Genomic DNA, 15,165 nt, shown 5'->3' on the forward strand with positions numbered 1-15,165 from the left:
AACTGTATACAGCCTCTCTCGATACCTCCTGATGTACCGGTACCTCCTGTATACAGCCTCTCTCGATACCTCCTGATGTACCGGTACCTCCTGTATACAGCCTCTCTCGATACCTCCTGTATACAGCCTCTCTCAATACCTCCTGATGTACCAGTACCTCCTGTATACAGCCTCTCTCGATACCTCCTGTATACAGCCTCTCTCAATACCTCCTGATGTACCAGGACCTCCTGTATACAGCCTCTCTCAATACCTCCTGCTGTACCAGTACCTCCTGTATACAGCCTCTCTCGATACCTCCTGCTGTACCAGTACCTCCTGTATACAGCCTCTCTAATGCTATTTTACAGCTGCTTTTTAATTATTTGCTATTTTTATTTTTTACTTATCTATTTTTTTTACTTAACCCTGATTTTTCTTAAAACCGCATTGTTGGTTTTAAGGGCTTGTAAGTAAACATTTCACTGTAAGGTCTACACCTGTTGTATTCGGTGCATAAAATAGGATTTGATTTGATTTAACCGCCCCAGTAGCTTTCCATAGCCCCATACACACACTGCGGCACATTCTGTCTATTGTGCCGACACAACGCAGCGGGGACACATTTATTTTTGCACCAAACTGTCACTCAGTCATTGTAACTTTTTTGCTATTTTTATATAGTGACTTAAAATGAAAACTGAGTTGGCAAAAGTTTGAACTGAGGGGACTAAGCCCCCTTAAGTGCTCTCGTGGAGCCAGGTACACTTGTGGATAACCTAGTTGTTTTGCAGATTTTTGACAAAATCCCTAGGTTTGCATATTGGAAAATGTATTTTTTTTAAATAATACAAGAAAAAGTGTATTAGACATACATAGAGAAGCAAGACATGTATATAAATACAAACTGATTTATTCAGATATTTTTACAGCATAAAGTGTCATAGAGTGATCATTATAATACAGCCTGTGTGTTGAAGGAGAACTAATTCATGTATTCTCTTAAGAGGCTACCTAGCCCTAAGCACACATGCACACTCACGATCGTGTTCAAGCATGCACATACACAGGCAGGTATGGCACATGCACGCTCACACACACACAAATAATATTAAGTTGCATTACACTGTAGAGAACTATTACAAGGTGAAACATACAGCAATATCAAAATACAGTAGTCTCAATTCTATCAACACAGAGTAAGAAATGTTCAGCAAAATATTCTGAATATCAACCTCTATAAAGCAAATATTCTCTTTGAAAATGTACAGTACATCTTAAAAATTCTCGAACCTGTCTAGTATGAAACACTTTATCTCTCCCCTCTTCCCTCCCTCTCCCTCCCTTCCTCCACCGTTCCTGCCTCTCTTATTTTCCTGGCCTCCTTCTCTACCTCCTCTGCTTTCCTCTTCTCCTCTCTCTCCGTCTCCATCAACCAAGGCCCACCCAGGTAGCTGAGGATCTCGTCAGGGCCTCCTCGAAGCCTGGGCTGTGGGTTAAGCAGCTCCCTGAAAAGAGACATCACCAGTGGGCTGAAGCCTTCAAACTGTGGGGCCACAGGGTTCGACTTCTGATTCTTCTCCAGGCTCAAGATATTGTTCTTTTCCCTTTCACCTTCGCACCAAATTACTTCCTCCTCCCCTCTCAGTCCCTCGCTCCTTTCCTCCCTCTCCGTCTCGCGGTCGTACCACTCCTTGTACCTCCGGTAGGCAGGGTCGTCGTGGGTTGTCTCTTCCCAGGGAAAGCATCCCGTCAGCAGGCAGTAGACCAGCACGCCCAGGGCCCAGCTGTCTATAGTGGTCTCCACTGTGATCCAAATGTTCTCCTCCTCCTCTCCATCCTCCTCTCTCTGCTCCCTCACTTTCTCAGACTCTTTGGCCTGCTCCACCTCAGGCGTGCAGAAGGGCGAGTCGTACCAGACGGCGCGGATGGTGCAGCCAGTGGGGCGGGCCAGGCCGAAGTCACCCAGTTTTACCCAGCGACAGGCGCGGTCACACAGGAAGATGTTCTCTGGTTTGATGTCCCGGTGGACGAAGCCCATGGAGTGGAGGTATGAGACGGCACCACTCAGCTGAGACATCACCCTCTGGACACACTCTTCATCTACACCCACCTGGAGACAGAGAGAGACAGAGGGAGAAAGAGAAACAACATTATACTGTATATCATTGTTTCATAAATGGTATGGCCTGGATTCCTTTTGGGTCATGGTTTAACGTAGGTGGCTGCTAGGTTTAGTTTACTAGTTAGGTCACACAAAAAGCTTTATGTGGGTCACGATGCAAAAATGTTTGGGAACCACTGTTCTATCACGTTGTCCTCGTCCCACCCATAGATGCTAAAAGGATCGGGGACAGCAAACACCTTGTAATTTTTCACATTTACAAGTTAAACATTTAGCAGACACTCTTCTCCAGCGCGACTTACAATTAGTGCAGTCATCTGAAGATACAGTATATAGGTGAGACAACAACACATCACAATCGTATCAAGGAAATTTTCCCTCGACAAAGCATTTACCAGCAAAGTCAGTGCTAGGGTGAAAAGAGGTGGGGGGAGGGGGCACCGTGAGAGTTATTTAAGATACTCTTCAAAGAGGTAGGGTTTCAGACGTTTTCGAAAAATAGGCATGACTATAGGGTAAAAGTTGTTCCACCATTGGGATGCCAGGACAGAGAAGAGCTTGGACTGGGCTGAGCAGGACCAGGGGTGGGAGGCCCAAGAGACCAGAGGTGGCAGAACGGAGTGCTCAGGTTGGGATGTAGGGTTTGAACATAGCCTGAAGGTAAGGAGGTGCAGTTCCCCTTGCTGCTCTGTAGGCAAGCACCAGGGTCTTGAAGATGATGCAAGCTTATCATCCACTGTAGGTTACTGGCATAGACCGACACAAACAAAGAGTCACTAGAGGGGACGAGGTGGAGGCTACTGGAGAGATTCCATTGAAGTCTTTATCATGTACTCATTGACAGAGGAAGAGGGCAACTAGGACCAGGGCAATATGGAACAGTAGAGGTGGTGGCAGACAGAGGTCAGACCTCGGAGGAATTGCAATACTGGGTCTGTGTTGTGCACTTAGCTTTAGTGCTTTGACATTGAAATGAAACACCTCTCATGTATGACTGTCTCAGAGACTATAAACAGATGTATGATTCTAACTGACCTCTGACACGATGACACTGTAGAGGTCTCCATAGAGACCAGCCTGCTGGGCGAAGACGTAGTAGCAGGGGGTGTAGAAGAAGATACCCAGGGCCCGGGTGAGAGAGGGATGAGTGCAATAAGAAAGGGAGAGGTTGTATTCACGCAGGAAAGAGAAGAGGGATGTGGACTGGCGGGGGAAGAACTTCAGAGCCATGGGAGTGCCTGATGGAGAGGAGGAGAGGCCCCAGAAATTATTTAGACATTCAAATCAAATCAAATACTGCACCAAAACATCAATAGATCAATTATAGAGTAAATCATGTTGTCATCACTGTGACCACATTGATAACATAAAAACATATAGCCCCGGGGATGTCTAAATTACATTACTTCCCTATTCCCTGGGGTTTAGATAGAGGAAATCCAATGACTGTTTATGAATGGACAAAGCCATCAATCACGTGACAACGTTTTTTATTTACACAAAGATTCACCACGAAGATTGACAATTTTCCATTCACATATCATGGGGATCCCATTTTTTGCTAACAATGCCTGCCGTAATGCGGTTGGCCTTGAACTTCCAGGGTTTCAGGGTTGCGGAGAACTGGTTAAAAAAACTAACTAAGAAATTACATTGCCTGCAAAAATATTGTAATCCGATTACATATATTTTGAAAAACTAGATGATTACTTCTTGGATTACTTTTCAATTCAGAAAGGATGCTTGCAAAAAAATACATTATGACACCTTTCTGTTTTGTCAATGACATTCAATTCAGCATTGTAAAAAGGCGTATGTTTAATTAAGTTTGTTCCACCCAATGAGTCTGACCACAAGTCAGAGACCTCTATGATGACACACCAAATACGTTTGATGGATAGTTTTTGTCTTCTTTTAATGCCTCTTTAGGGGAAAGTAATCAGATTACTGAGTTTGGGTAATCCTAAAGTTACTGATTACAATTTTGGACAGGTAACTAGTAACTGTTACGTATGACATTTAGAAAGTAACCCATCCAACTCCGCGTGGCTTCAATGAGAAGGGGCAGTCATTCTCCCCTGAGGAAACCCCACAGCAACTCTATCCCCAAGAATGTAGTAAAGCACTTCATATCAGCAACACTCATGGTAACGGTTAAATTGACACCTCTACCCTTATGTAGGACAAATAACCACTCACTGTTCACGTGTAGTTTTATCCTCTGAACTGTAACCCCAGACCCCTTCAGACCCATACTTCACTAGAACCAGAAATAAAATTGTATTAGTCACATGCACCGAATACAACAGGTGTAGACCTTACAGTAAAATGCTTACTTACGAGCCCCTAGCCAACAGTGGGGTTTAAAAAAAAAAAAATACGATAAGAATAAGAGATAAAAGTAACAAGTAATTAAAGAGCAGCAGTAAAAAATAACAATATATACAGTGGGGTGCCGGTACAGAGTCAATGTGCGGGGGCACCGGTTAGTTGAGGTAGTTTGTACATGTGGGTAGAGTTATTAAAGTGACTATGGATAGATGACAACCGAGAGTGGCAGTGGTGTGGAGAGGGGAAGGGGGGGGCAATGCAAATAGTTTGGGTAGCCATTTGATTAGCTGTTCAGGAGTCTTATGGCTTGGGGGTAGAAGCTGTTTAGAAGCCTCATGGACCTAGACTTGGCGCTCCGGTACCACTTGCCGTGCGGTAGCAGAGAGAACAGTTTATGACTAGGGTGGCCGGAGTCTTTGACAATGTTTTACCTTTATAACAAGCCTTTATAGGTGTGTAGTGGACACTAACATGTTTCAAGTTTTATTAGCCGTATGTATGGGATACACATGGTATATACCGTCCAGCTAAATGCTTACTGACAGGTTCATTCTCGACAATGCAACAACAATGAGGAATTATAGAAGATAAGAATACAAACATAAAGTAAGTGGCTCAGTAGAACAGAATATATGTTTTAGCATAAGTATAATACAGGAAGGCATCATTTATAACGCCTGCCCATCCCATAACTCTCCAGGACCGGGGTCAGGGACCACCACAGTGACCTCTGGTGGTTTACTGACCTCTCTTCTTGTGGACGGCCAGCATGACCTTGCCGTAGGATCCCTCTCCCAGCAGCTTGACCATCTGGAAGTGGTCGGAGGTCTCCAGAGTGGACATGGACTGGGCTGAGAGGAAACATAGCTCGTCCAGTTCCTGAGCTGCAGCCTGACAGAGAAAACAAGGAAACATGGTCAAATAGGGAGAACATTTTTCTAAGGAGTTGATGTTTCATTGCCAATATCTTGTTACACTAGCAGGAATTGACTAGGCTTGTAGGCTACCTCGTTGCATGGTGAATAACCAACCAACACTGAAAATGGTCAACGAGCAGTGGGAATAAATACTAAACACATTATGACAAATGCAATATAAATACATTTTGATTTATCAATTGAATGATTGATTGATCAACTTGCTGATACATGTATGCTTGGGTGGATATGGTTCAGTGTCACCATAAAATGTACTGTTACAGGATGTCCAGCGACCTCAGGGATTACCATAAAATGTACTGTTACAGGATGTCCAGCGACCTCAGGGATTACCATAAAATGTACTGTTACAGGATGTCCAGCGACCTCAGGGATTACCATAAAATGTACTGTTACAGGATGTCCAGCGACCTCAGGGATTACCATAAAATGTACTGTTACAGGATGTCCAGTGACCTCAGGGATTACCATAAAATGTACTGTTACAGGATGTCCAGCGACCTCAGGGATTACCATAAAATGTACTGTTACAGGATGTCCAGCGACCTCGGGGATTACCATAAAATGTACTGTTACAGGATGTCCAGCGACCTCGGGGATTACCATAAAATGTACTGTTACAGGATGTCCAGCGACCTCAGGGATTACCATAAAATGTACTGTTACAGGATGTCCAGCGACCTCAGGGATTACCATAAAATGTACTGTTACAGGATGTCCAGCGACCTCGCGGATTACCATAAAATGTACTGTTACAGGATGTCCAGCGACCTCAGGGATTACCATAAAATGTGAGAAAATTATGAGATGAGAGATCGGATGAATGTCACATTGGAGCAACCAGAACATGCTGTATGTACATACCTACAGTCCCCTCAGTCCCCTGTGTCTATCATATCATCAGTATGATCCCCTATTTACAGTTGAAGTCGGAAGTTTACATACACCTTAGCCAAATACATTTAAACTCAGTTTTTCACAATTCCTGACGTGAAATGTCAGAGTAATAGCAGAGAGAATGATTTATTTCAGATTTTATTTCTTTCATAACATTCCCAGTGGGTCAGACATTTAACACACACTCAATTAGTATTTGGTAGCATTGCCTTTAAATTGTTTAACTTGGGTCAAACGTTTTGGGTAGCCTTCCCACAATAAGTTGGGTGAATTTTGGCCCATTCCTCCTGACAGAGCTGGTGTAATTGAGTCAGGTTTGCAGGCCTCCTTGCTCGCACATGCTTTTTCAGTTCTGCCCACAAATCTTCTATAGGATTGGAGGTCAGGGCTTTGTGATGGCCACACAAATAGCTTGGCTTTGTTGTCCTTAAGCCATTTTGCCACAACTTTGGAAGTATGCTTGGGGTCATTGTCCATTTGGAAGACCCATTTGCGACCAAGCTTTAACTTCCTGACTGATGTCTTGAGATGTTCCTTCAATATATCCACATAATTTTCCTGCCTCATGATGCCATCTATTTTGTGAAGTGCACCAGTCCCTCCTGTAGCAAAGCACCCCCACAACATGAAGCTGTCACACCCGTGCGTCACAGTTGGGATGGTGTTCTTCGGCTTGCAAGCCTCCCCCTTTTTCCTCCAAACATAACGATGGTCATTAAGGCCAAACAGTTCTATTTTTGTTTCCTCAGACCAGAGGACATTTCTCTAAAAAGTACAATCTTTGTCCCCATGTGCAGTTGTAAAACGTAGTCTGGCTTTTTTTATGGCGGTTTTGGAGCAGTGGCTTCTTCCTTGCTGAGCGGCCTTTCAGGTTATGTCGATATAGGACTCGTTTTACTGTGGATAGAGATACTTTTGTACCTGTTTCCTCCAGCATCTTCACAAGGTCCTTTGCTGTTGTTCTGGGATTGATTTGCGCTTTTCGCACCAAAGTACGTTCATCTCTAGGAGACAGAATGTGTCTCCTTCCTGAGTGGTATGATGGCTGCGTGATCCCATGGTGTTTATACTTGCGTACTATTATTTATACAGATGAACGTGGTACCGTCAGGCGTTTGAAAATTGCTCCCAAGGAAGAACCAAACTTGTGGATGTCTACAATTTTTTTCTGAGGTCTTGGCTGATTTCTTTTGATTTTCCCATGATGTCAAGCAAAGAGGCACTGAGTTTGAAGGTAGGCCTTGAAATACATCCACAGGTACACCTCCAATTAACTCAAATTATGTCAATTAGCCTATCAGAATCTTCTAAAGCCATGACATCATTTTCTGGAATTTTCTAAGCTGTTTAAAGGCACAGTTAACTTAGTGTATGTGAACTTCTGACACACTGGAATTGTGTTACAGTGAATTATAAGTGAAGTAATCTGTTTGTAAACAATTGTTGGAAAAATGACTTGTGTCATGCACAAAGTAGATGTCCTAACCGACTTGCCAAAACTATAGTTTGTTAACAAGAAATTTGTGGAGTGGTTGAAAAATAAGTTTTAATGACTACAACCTAAGTGTATGTAAACTTCTGTCTTCAACTGTACAACTGCTGACCTCGTTAAAATAGGATCCCAACCCGCCTATAGTATCACCCCAGCAAATGAGTCAGGGATGTAAAGACTGTTTGCGTAACACAATGGATGAAACTATAATAACACCATGATATATTTATATGTTCGACCTTGCACATATATTTGTTGCATAATAGAGCATCAAGATGTCAAATAGGGGGTGCTTACAGTGTGCAGTGTGAAATAGAAATGTGTGTTTTGCATATCCCACTCCCCCTGAGAGATTACGGCCAGGCATCAGTCATTATTGACCATGACCCTGGAGTAATTCTTTCGACAGATTTTCCACCTAGTCGGATCGGGGATTTGAACTAGCAACCTTTCGTTTACGTCCCACAGCTCTAACTTCTGTAATTACTTGAGTTGGGAGTAACATACTTTTGGATGTAACTGACAAAAGACTTGATTTACTAAGCATTCGCAAAGGTCAGGAGTTTGCACCTGTTACATTACAGACTGAAAGAAAGACAATAATACGGTCTTAGGAACAAATGTAAAAAACAGCAGTTACATGTTTTAACTTTCAGCTGCAGAATCTTCCATCTGATGAAACGCTCAGTTAATCTATCGGTGAGTTGGCTTTGAGTAGGTGGACTTTTATTTTAGTGGACTATCTGAACTATCTGTGTCTTGTCACACAACAACACCAAACATTTGATATGAAGCAAATAATTTGTCAGCAGGGTCCAACCAGTCTGAATATGCTGCTGCTGGGCACGCTGGAGAAAATATATAATACCTTTCTATCATAAATGACAAACTCTATTTCTTGAATTGCACTTTTGGTTAAGGGCTTGTAAGTAAGCATTTCACGGTAAGGTTGTTTCACGGTAAGGTTGTTGTATTCGGCGCATGTGACAAATACATTTTGATTTGATAGGCTACATTAGGTCAAAGGTCATTATTTCCCTCAACCCAATTTGATCTGAAAGCACTGAAAATATCAACTCCTTTGTATCATAATCAGGAATGGGATCATTTCCATGTCAATTCAGAGAATGAATTGAACGTTGACCAAATTATTTTCAATTGATTGATTGAATTCACTCTTAATTTAAATGAAATTGACCCCCGCCTAGCACTGATCACAATGTCCAATGACGTTTCCCAATTGACACCAATTGCGTAACTTGTTGCTGCAACAGGTGGAAGACAGTTGCCCCAGGCTCACCCACCTGACATTCACTGTGTCCTTGTAACCTGAGGTGATTATGAATTAATCCCTTATTGGTCAACGAATCCCCCTGTCGATAAGAGCTAGCTGTAATTGAAATATTGGCCTCTATGACAGTATTATGATCTGTCAGAAGACTAACGCTATTAACAGATTTAAAGACAAGTAAAACCAGTAAAGATATAAACACTGGAAGCTGAAAAGCCTCTCTACTATGTGCTCCTTTCTGGACCCGTGGCCGTGGCAACCACTGACACCCCCAACTGAACGCCCCCATATGAAGACATGTCTATATTACAATGTCACTTCACTATGCAGATACTAGTGTCAGAGTGATGTTACTGTATTTACAGACCCATAAACATAATGCCATTGTCCATAGAATGTGACCCCCGAAACAAACTAAGTCCAATGCAACATCTGACAGCAGGCTAAATCAAATCAAAAGCAAATCAAAGTTTATTGGTTGTGTAAAGCGTTCAGCAGATGCTATAGTGGGTGCAGTGAAAGGCTTGACTTACTAGCTGCTAACGATGCAGTAAAAATGTCAGACAATACACAAATCATGAATCTACTTGTAAAAACACTGTTTATATGTTTATATGACTATAGTGCAATGTCATATCAGCCTCCTGTCGATGTAGTGAGGCGAGGAAGACATTGGCTGTATAAAAAAAATTGGCTTTGTGTCTTTATGACTATTTTGCGATGGAATTTCTCTGCAGTTGGTATAGTGGAAATTAAAATATATGACACACGCCACTTTTCATACAATTTGCATAAGGACAACAATAGCTGAATTAAAAAGAAATATTCACTTACTGTCATTGTGGAGTTTTCTCAAATGGGAACGTCTGTCTCTGTTCTGCTTGTCTGGGTCCTCGTCAGCATCTAAATAGACTTCAACACCCTCCTGACCCTTTGTAGGTCTGCTGTTGGTCTGCTGCTGTTCTGTTCCTAACTATTGTCTTTCGCTGGTGATCTACTCTTTAGGAGATCTGTATCGCAGCACAAGTGGCTGTTATTGTTACTTTGTCTCTGCAGGTCCATGCGCTGGTAGTTTTTATAGCAGACACTGAGGTATATCTACCTTCCTATCCCCCAGGACCTTGGTACTTACCGTGTCTCTCTCCCTGAGAGACCACCACTTCACTCACTCTCTCTCTCCTCCCCTCTCTCTATCCCCCTCCTCCTGCTCTCCCCTCCCCCTCCCTCCCTCTCTCTCTGTCCCTAACACACACTCTCTGTCTCCTCCCCTCTCTCTATCCCCCTCCTCCCGCTCTCTGTCTCCTCCCGCTCTCCCTCTCTGTCCCTAACACACACTCTCTGTCTCCTCCCCTCTCTCTATCCCCCTCCTCCCGCTCTCTGTCTCCTCCCGCTCTCCCTCTCTCTCTCTGTCCCTAACACACACTCTCTCTCTCACTCTAAGTTCCCCCACTTGTTTTTCCAGCAAATATGCATGTACCATAGTTGTAAGGTATTCCAACCCTCTCCCTCTCCCCACGTGTCCTTAGCTCGCTCCCTCTCAGCGTCAGTGTTAATGTTCAAATGTGCCCAATCCGTCAGTCTGTCTGTCTACATTAACCCTGTAACCCATTCGTTGTGTTCCCTCCCTCTCTCTCTCTCTCTCTTCTCCCTCTCTCTCTCTCTCTCTCTTATTCTCTCTATGTCTCTCTCCTCCCATACACAACCACCCCCCTCTCTCTCTCTCTCTCTCTCTCTCACTCTTCTCTCTCTCTCTCTTACTCCCTCCCTGTCTCTCTCCTCCCATACATAACCACCCCTCCCCATACTCTTTTCTACTCTCTGTCTTTCTCGCTCAGTCTTACTCCGTGAATTCCTTCCACAGTGTTTGGATTCCGTATCTAATCAACAGACGTGGTGGATTAGGATGGTCTGAATGAGCTAACAAGCTGTTTCCACCATCACTGCATCTGATGGAGTTTAGCTTCCAATGACTTCTCCTGCCAATCTGCATGTTGTATTAAATCCCTATTACTCAACATATCTCTGCTCTCTGGTCTCTCCCTCACTCTCTTTCTTCTTCTCTCTCCCTCTCCCTCTCTCTTTCTCTATCTCACACACATACACTCTCTCTCCATCTCTATCTCACACACAGACACACTCTCTCTCTCTCTCTCTCCATCTCTATCTCACACAGACACTCTCTCTCTCTCTCTCTCCTTCTCTATCTCACACACAGACACTCTCTCTCTCTCCTTCTCTATCTCACACACACACACTCTCTCTCTCTCTCTCTATCTCACACAGACACTCTCTCTCTCTCCTTCTCTATCTCACACACAGACACACTCTCTCTCTCTCTCTCTCCTTCTCTATCTCACACACATACACTCTCTCTCTCCATCTCTATCTCACACACAGACACACTCTCTCTCTCTCTCTCTCTCTCTCTCTCTCTCTCTCTCTCTCTCTCTCTCTCTCTCTCTCTCTCTCCATCTCTATCTCACACACAGACACTCTCTCTCTCTCCTTCTCTATCTCACACACACACACTCTCTCTCTATCTCACACAGACACTCTCTCTCTCTCCATCTCTATCTCGCACACATACACTCTCTCTCTCTCTCTCCTTCTCTCTCTCACACACATACACTCTCTCGTCTCTCCCTCACTCTCTCTCTCTTTCCTTCTCTCTCTCACATACGTACACACTCTCTCTCTCCTTCTCTATCTCACACACAGACACACTCTCTCTCTCCTTCTCTATCTCACACACAGACACTCTCTCTCCTTCTCTATCTCACACACAGACACTCTCATTCTCTCTCTCACACACATAGACTCTCTCGTCTCTCCCTCACTCTCTCTCTCTCTCCTTCTCTATCACACACACTCTCGTTTCTCCCTCACTCTCACTCTCTCTTATTCTCTCTCTCACACACATACACTCTCTCCTCTCTATCTCACACACATACACTCTCTCATCTCACTCTCACTCTCACTCCATCTCTATCTCACACACAGACACCCTCTCTGTCACGGAATTATTCGTCCTCCTCTGACGAGGAGTAAGAAATGTCGGATCAAAATGCAGCGTGATGATTATCCATTTTAATGAACACGAATAATATAACAAAAAACAACAAAACACGAGAACGAAACGAAACAGTCCTGAACGGTGAACATACACAAACACAGGAACAGGAACAGGAACAATCACCCACAACCAACAAAGACAAAACAGGGTACCTAAATATGGCTCCCAATCAGAGACAACGAAAAACACCTGCCTCTGATTGAGAAGCCAGGCCAAACACATAGAAACAGACAAACTAGACATACAACATAGAATGCCCACTCAGATCACACCCTGACCAAACAAAACAGAAACATACAAAGCAAACTATGGTCAGGGCGTGACAGTACCCCCCCCCCCCCAAGGTGCGGACTCCGGCCGCAAATCCTAAACCTATAGGGGAGGGTCCGGGTGGGCATCTGCCTGCGGTGGCGGCTCTGGCGCGGGACGTGGACCCCACTCCACCATAGTCATTGCCCGCTTCAGTAACCTCTTTGGAGCCATGTACCCCGGCACGAGGAGACGCACTGGAGACCCCTCAGTCCGGAGCCGCCCCTCAGACCCTCGCCGCCGACCTTGGACTGGGAACCCTAATAAAGGGCCCCACTGGACTGAGGGGCCCCACTGGACTGAGGGGCAGCTCCGGACTGAGGGGCAGCTCCGGACTGAGGGGCGGCTCCGGACTGAGGGGCGGCTCCGGACTGAGGGGCGGCTCCGGACTGAAGGGCGGCTCCGGACTGAAGGGCGGCTCCGGACTGAAGGGCGGCTCCGGACTGAAGGGCGGCTCCGGACTGAAGGGCGGCTCTGGCAGCTCCGGACTGGTGTGCGGTTCTGGCAGCTCCAGACTGGCGGGCGGCTCTGGCAGCTCCGGACTGGCGGGCGGCTCTGGCAGCTCCGGACTGGCGGGCGGCTCTGGCGGCTCCGGACTGGAGGGCGGCTCTGGCGGCTCCTGACTGGCGGGCGGCTCTGGCGGCTCCTGACTGACGGGCGGCTCTGGCGGCGCTGGACAGACAGGCGGCTCAGGCGGCGCTGGACAGACGGGCGGCTCAGGCGGCGCTGGACAGACGGGCGGCTCAGGCGGCGCTAGACAGACGGGCGGCTCAGGCAGCTCCGGACTGGCGTGCGGCTCTGGCGGCTCCGGACTGGCGGGCGGCTCTGGCGGCTCTGGACTGGCAGGCGGCTCTGGCGGCTCCGAACTGGCGGGTGGCTCTGGCGGTTCTGGACTGGCGGGCGGCTCTGGCGGCTCCGGACTGGTAGGCGGCTCTGGCGGCTCCTGACTGGCGGGCGGTACTGGCGGCTCCTGACTAACGGGCGGCTCTGGCGGCTCCTGACAGATGGCGCTGGACAGACGGGCGGCTCAGGCGGCGCTGGACAGACGGGCGGCTCAGGTGGCGCTGGACAGACGGGCGGCTCAGGGGGCGCTGGACAGGAGGGCGGCTCAGGCGGCGCTGGACAGGAGGGAGACTCAGGCAGCGCTGGACAGGAGGGAGACTCAGGCGGCGCTGGACAGGAGGGAGACTCAGGCGGCGCTGGACAGGAGGAAGACTCTGGCGGCGCTGAGCAGGTGGGAGCACAAAGTTTAGAAAAGCCTAATGCATTAGTCATCTATTTTTCATCATACAAAACATATATTATTGGTAAGCTCTCAAAGCTACATTTCTGTCTTTCCCCTTTCTCCCTACTTATCTTCCTCTCCCCTCCACCTTTCTCGCTCTTTACCTCCCTCCCTCCCTCTAGCCCAAACTGTGTTATGTCCCATCATCAGTGAGTGACAAAGCTAACAGCTGAAACTTTACCTTACCAAACAGCTTAATACCACAGTGCCATCTACATGCCAACTCCTTTTCCCTGCTTAGTGCCAATGAACTGGGACCTCTTGTACATCTCTCTCCCCCGACACCCTCCTTCTCTTTCTGTCTCCTCAGATTTCCCCTGATACTACGTACTACTGTACTATTATTGCAGAGGGCTCTCTCTCTGTGTGCTGTGTAACTAAAACACAGGCTGTTATAGCAACCACCCATATACACTCAGGTTACTACAGCTGCTGAGTGGCCTGACGGGGGGGGGGGGGGGCGTTCGCTCTGTGGGCTCCCCATGCCCCTGCTGTGACAACCTGCCACCACTCCACCAGGAACATGTCTCATCACTACCTATGAATGGACACCCAGCCTACTCTGCTTAAATTTAATTTAATTTCACAATTTCACAATTTCACAAGTCGGAAGTTTACATACACCTTAGCCAAATACATTTGAACTCAGTGTTTCACAATTCCTGACATTTAATCCTAGTAACAATTCCCTGTCTTAGGTCAGTTAGGATCACCACTTTATTTTAAGAATGTGAAATGTCAGAATATTAGTAGAGCGAATTATATATTTCAGATTTTAATTCTTTCATCACATTCCCAGTGGGTCAGAAGTTTACATACACTCAATTAGTATTTGGTAGCATTGCCTTTAAATTGTTTAACTAGGGTCAAACGTTTTGGGTAGCCTTCCACAAGCTTCCCACAATAAATTGGGTAAATTCTGGCCCATTCCTCCTGACAGAGCTGGTGTAACTGAGTCAGGTTTGTAGGCCTCCTTGCTCGCACACGCTTTTTCAGTTCTGCCCACAAATCTTCTATAGGATTGGAGGTCAGGGCTTTGTAATGGCCACTCCAATACCTTGGCTTTGTTGTCCTTCAGCCATTTTGCCACAACTTTGGAAGTATGCTTGGGGTCATTGTCCATTTGGAAGACCCATTTGTGACCAAGCTTAACTTCCTGACTGATGTCTTGAGATGTTGCTTCAATATATCCACATAGTTTTCCTGCCTCATGATGCCATCTATTTTGTGAAGTGCACCAGTCCCTCCTGCAGCAAAGCACCCCCACAACATGATGCTGCCACCCCCATGCTTCACGGTTGGGATGGTGTTCTTCGGCTTGCAAGCCTTCCCCTTTTCCTCCAAACATAACGATGGTCATTATGGCCAAACAATTCTATTTTTGCCTCATCACAACAGAGGACATTTCTCCAAAAAGTACGATCTTTGTCCCCATGTGCAGTTGC

The 15,165-nt window shown here is 46.0% G+C and overlaps 1 protein-coding gene across 1 annotated transcript in view; it reads right to left on the minus strand.

The window, feature by feature from the left end:
- Positions 1–1,291: 1,291 nt before the first annotated feature.
- LOC120047307 (serine/threonine-protein kinase SBK2-like) overlaps positions 1,292–15,165 on the minus strand; it is a 34,189-nt gene continuing 20,315 nt past the window's right edge. Inside the window, exons 2-6 of the mRNA XM_038992829.1 lie at positions 5,182–5,326; positions 3,140–3,342; positions 1,841–2,092; positions 1,610–1,810; positions 1,292–1,546 (exon numbers count right to left, since the gene is read on the minus strand). Coding sequence (XP_038848757.1) covers positions 1,292–1,546; positions 1,610–1,810; positions 1,841–2,092; positions 3,140–3,342; positions 5,182–5,326 — 1,056 coding nt within the window. The remainder of the gene's footprint in view (positions 1,547–1,609; positions 1,811–1,840; positions 2,093–3,139; positions 3,343–5,181; positions 5,327–15,165) is intronic.

Source organism: Salvelinus namaycush, chromosome 5 (assembly GCF_016432855.1).
Source record: "Salvelinus namaycush isolate Seneca chromosome 5, SaNama_1.0, whole genome shotgun sequence".
NCBI classification, from domain to species: Eukaryota; Metazoa; Chordata; class Actinopteri; order Salmoniformes; family Salmonidae; genus Salvelinus; species Salvelinus namaycush.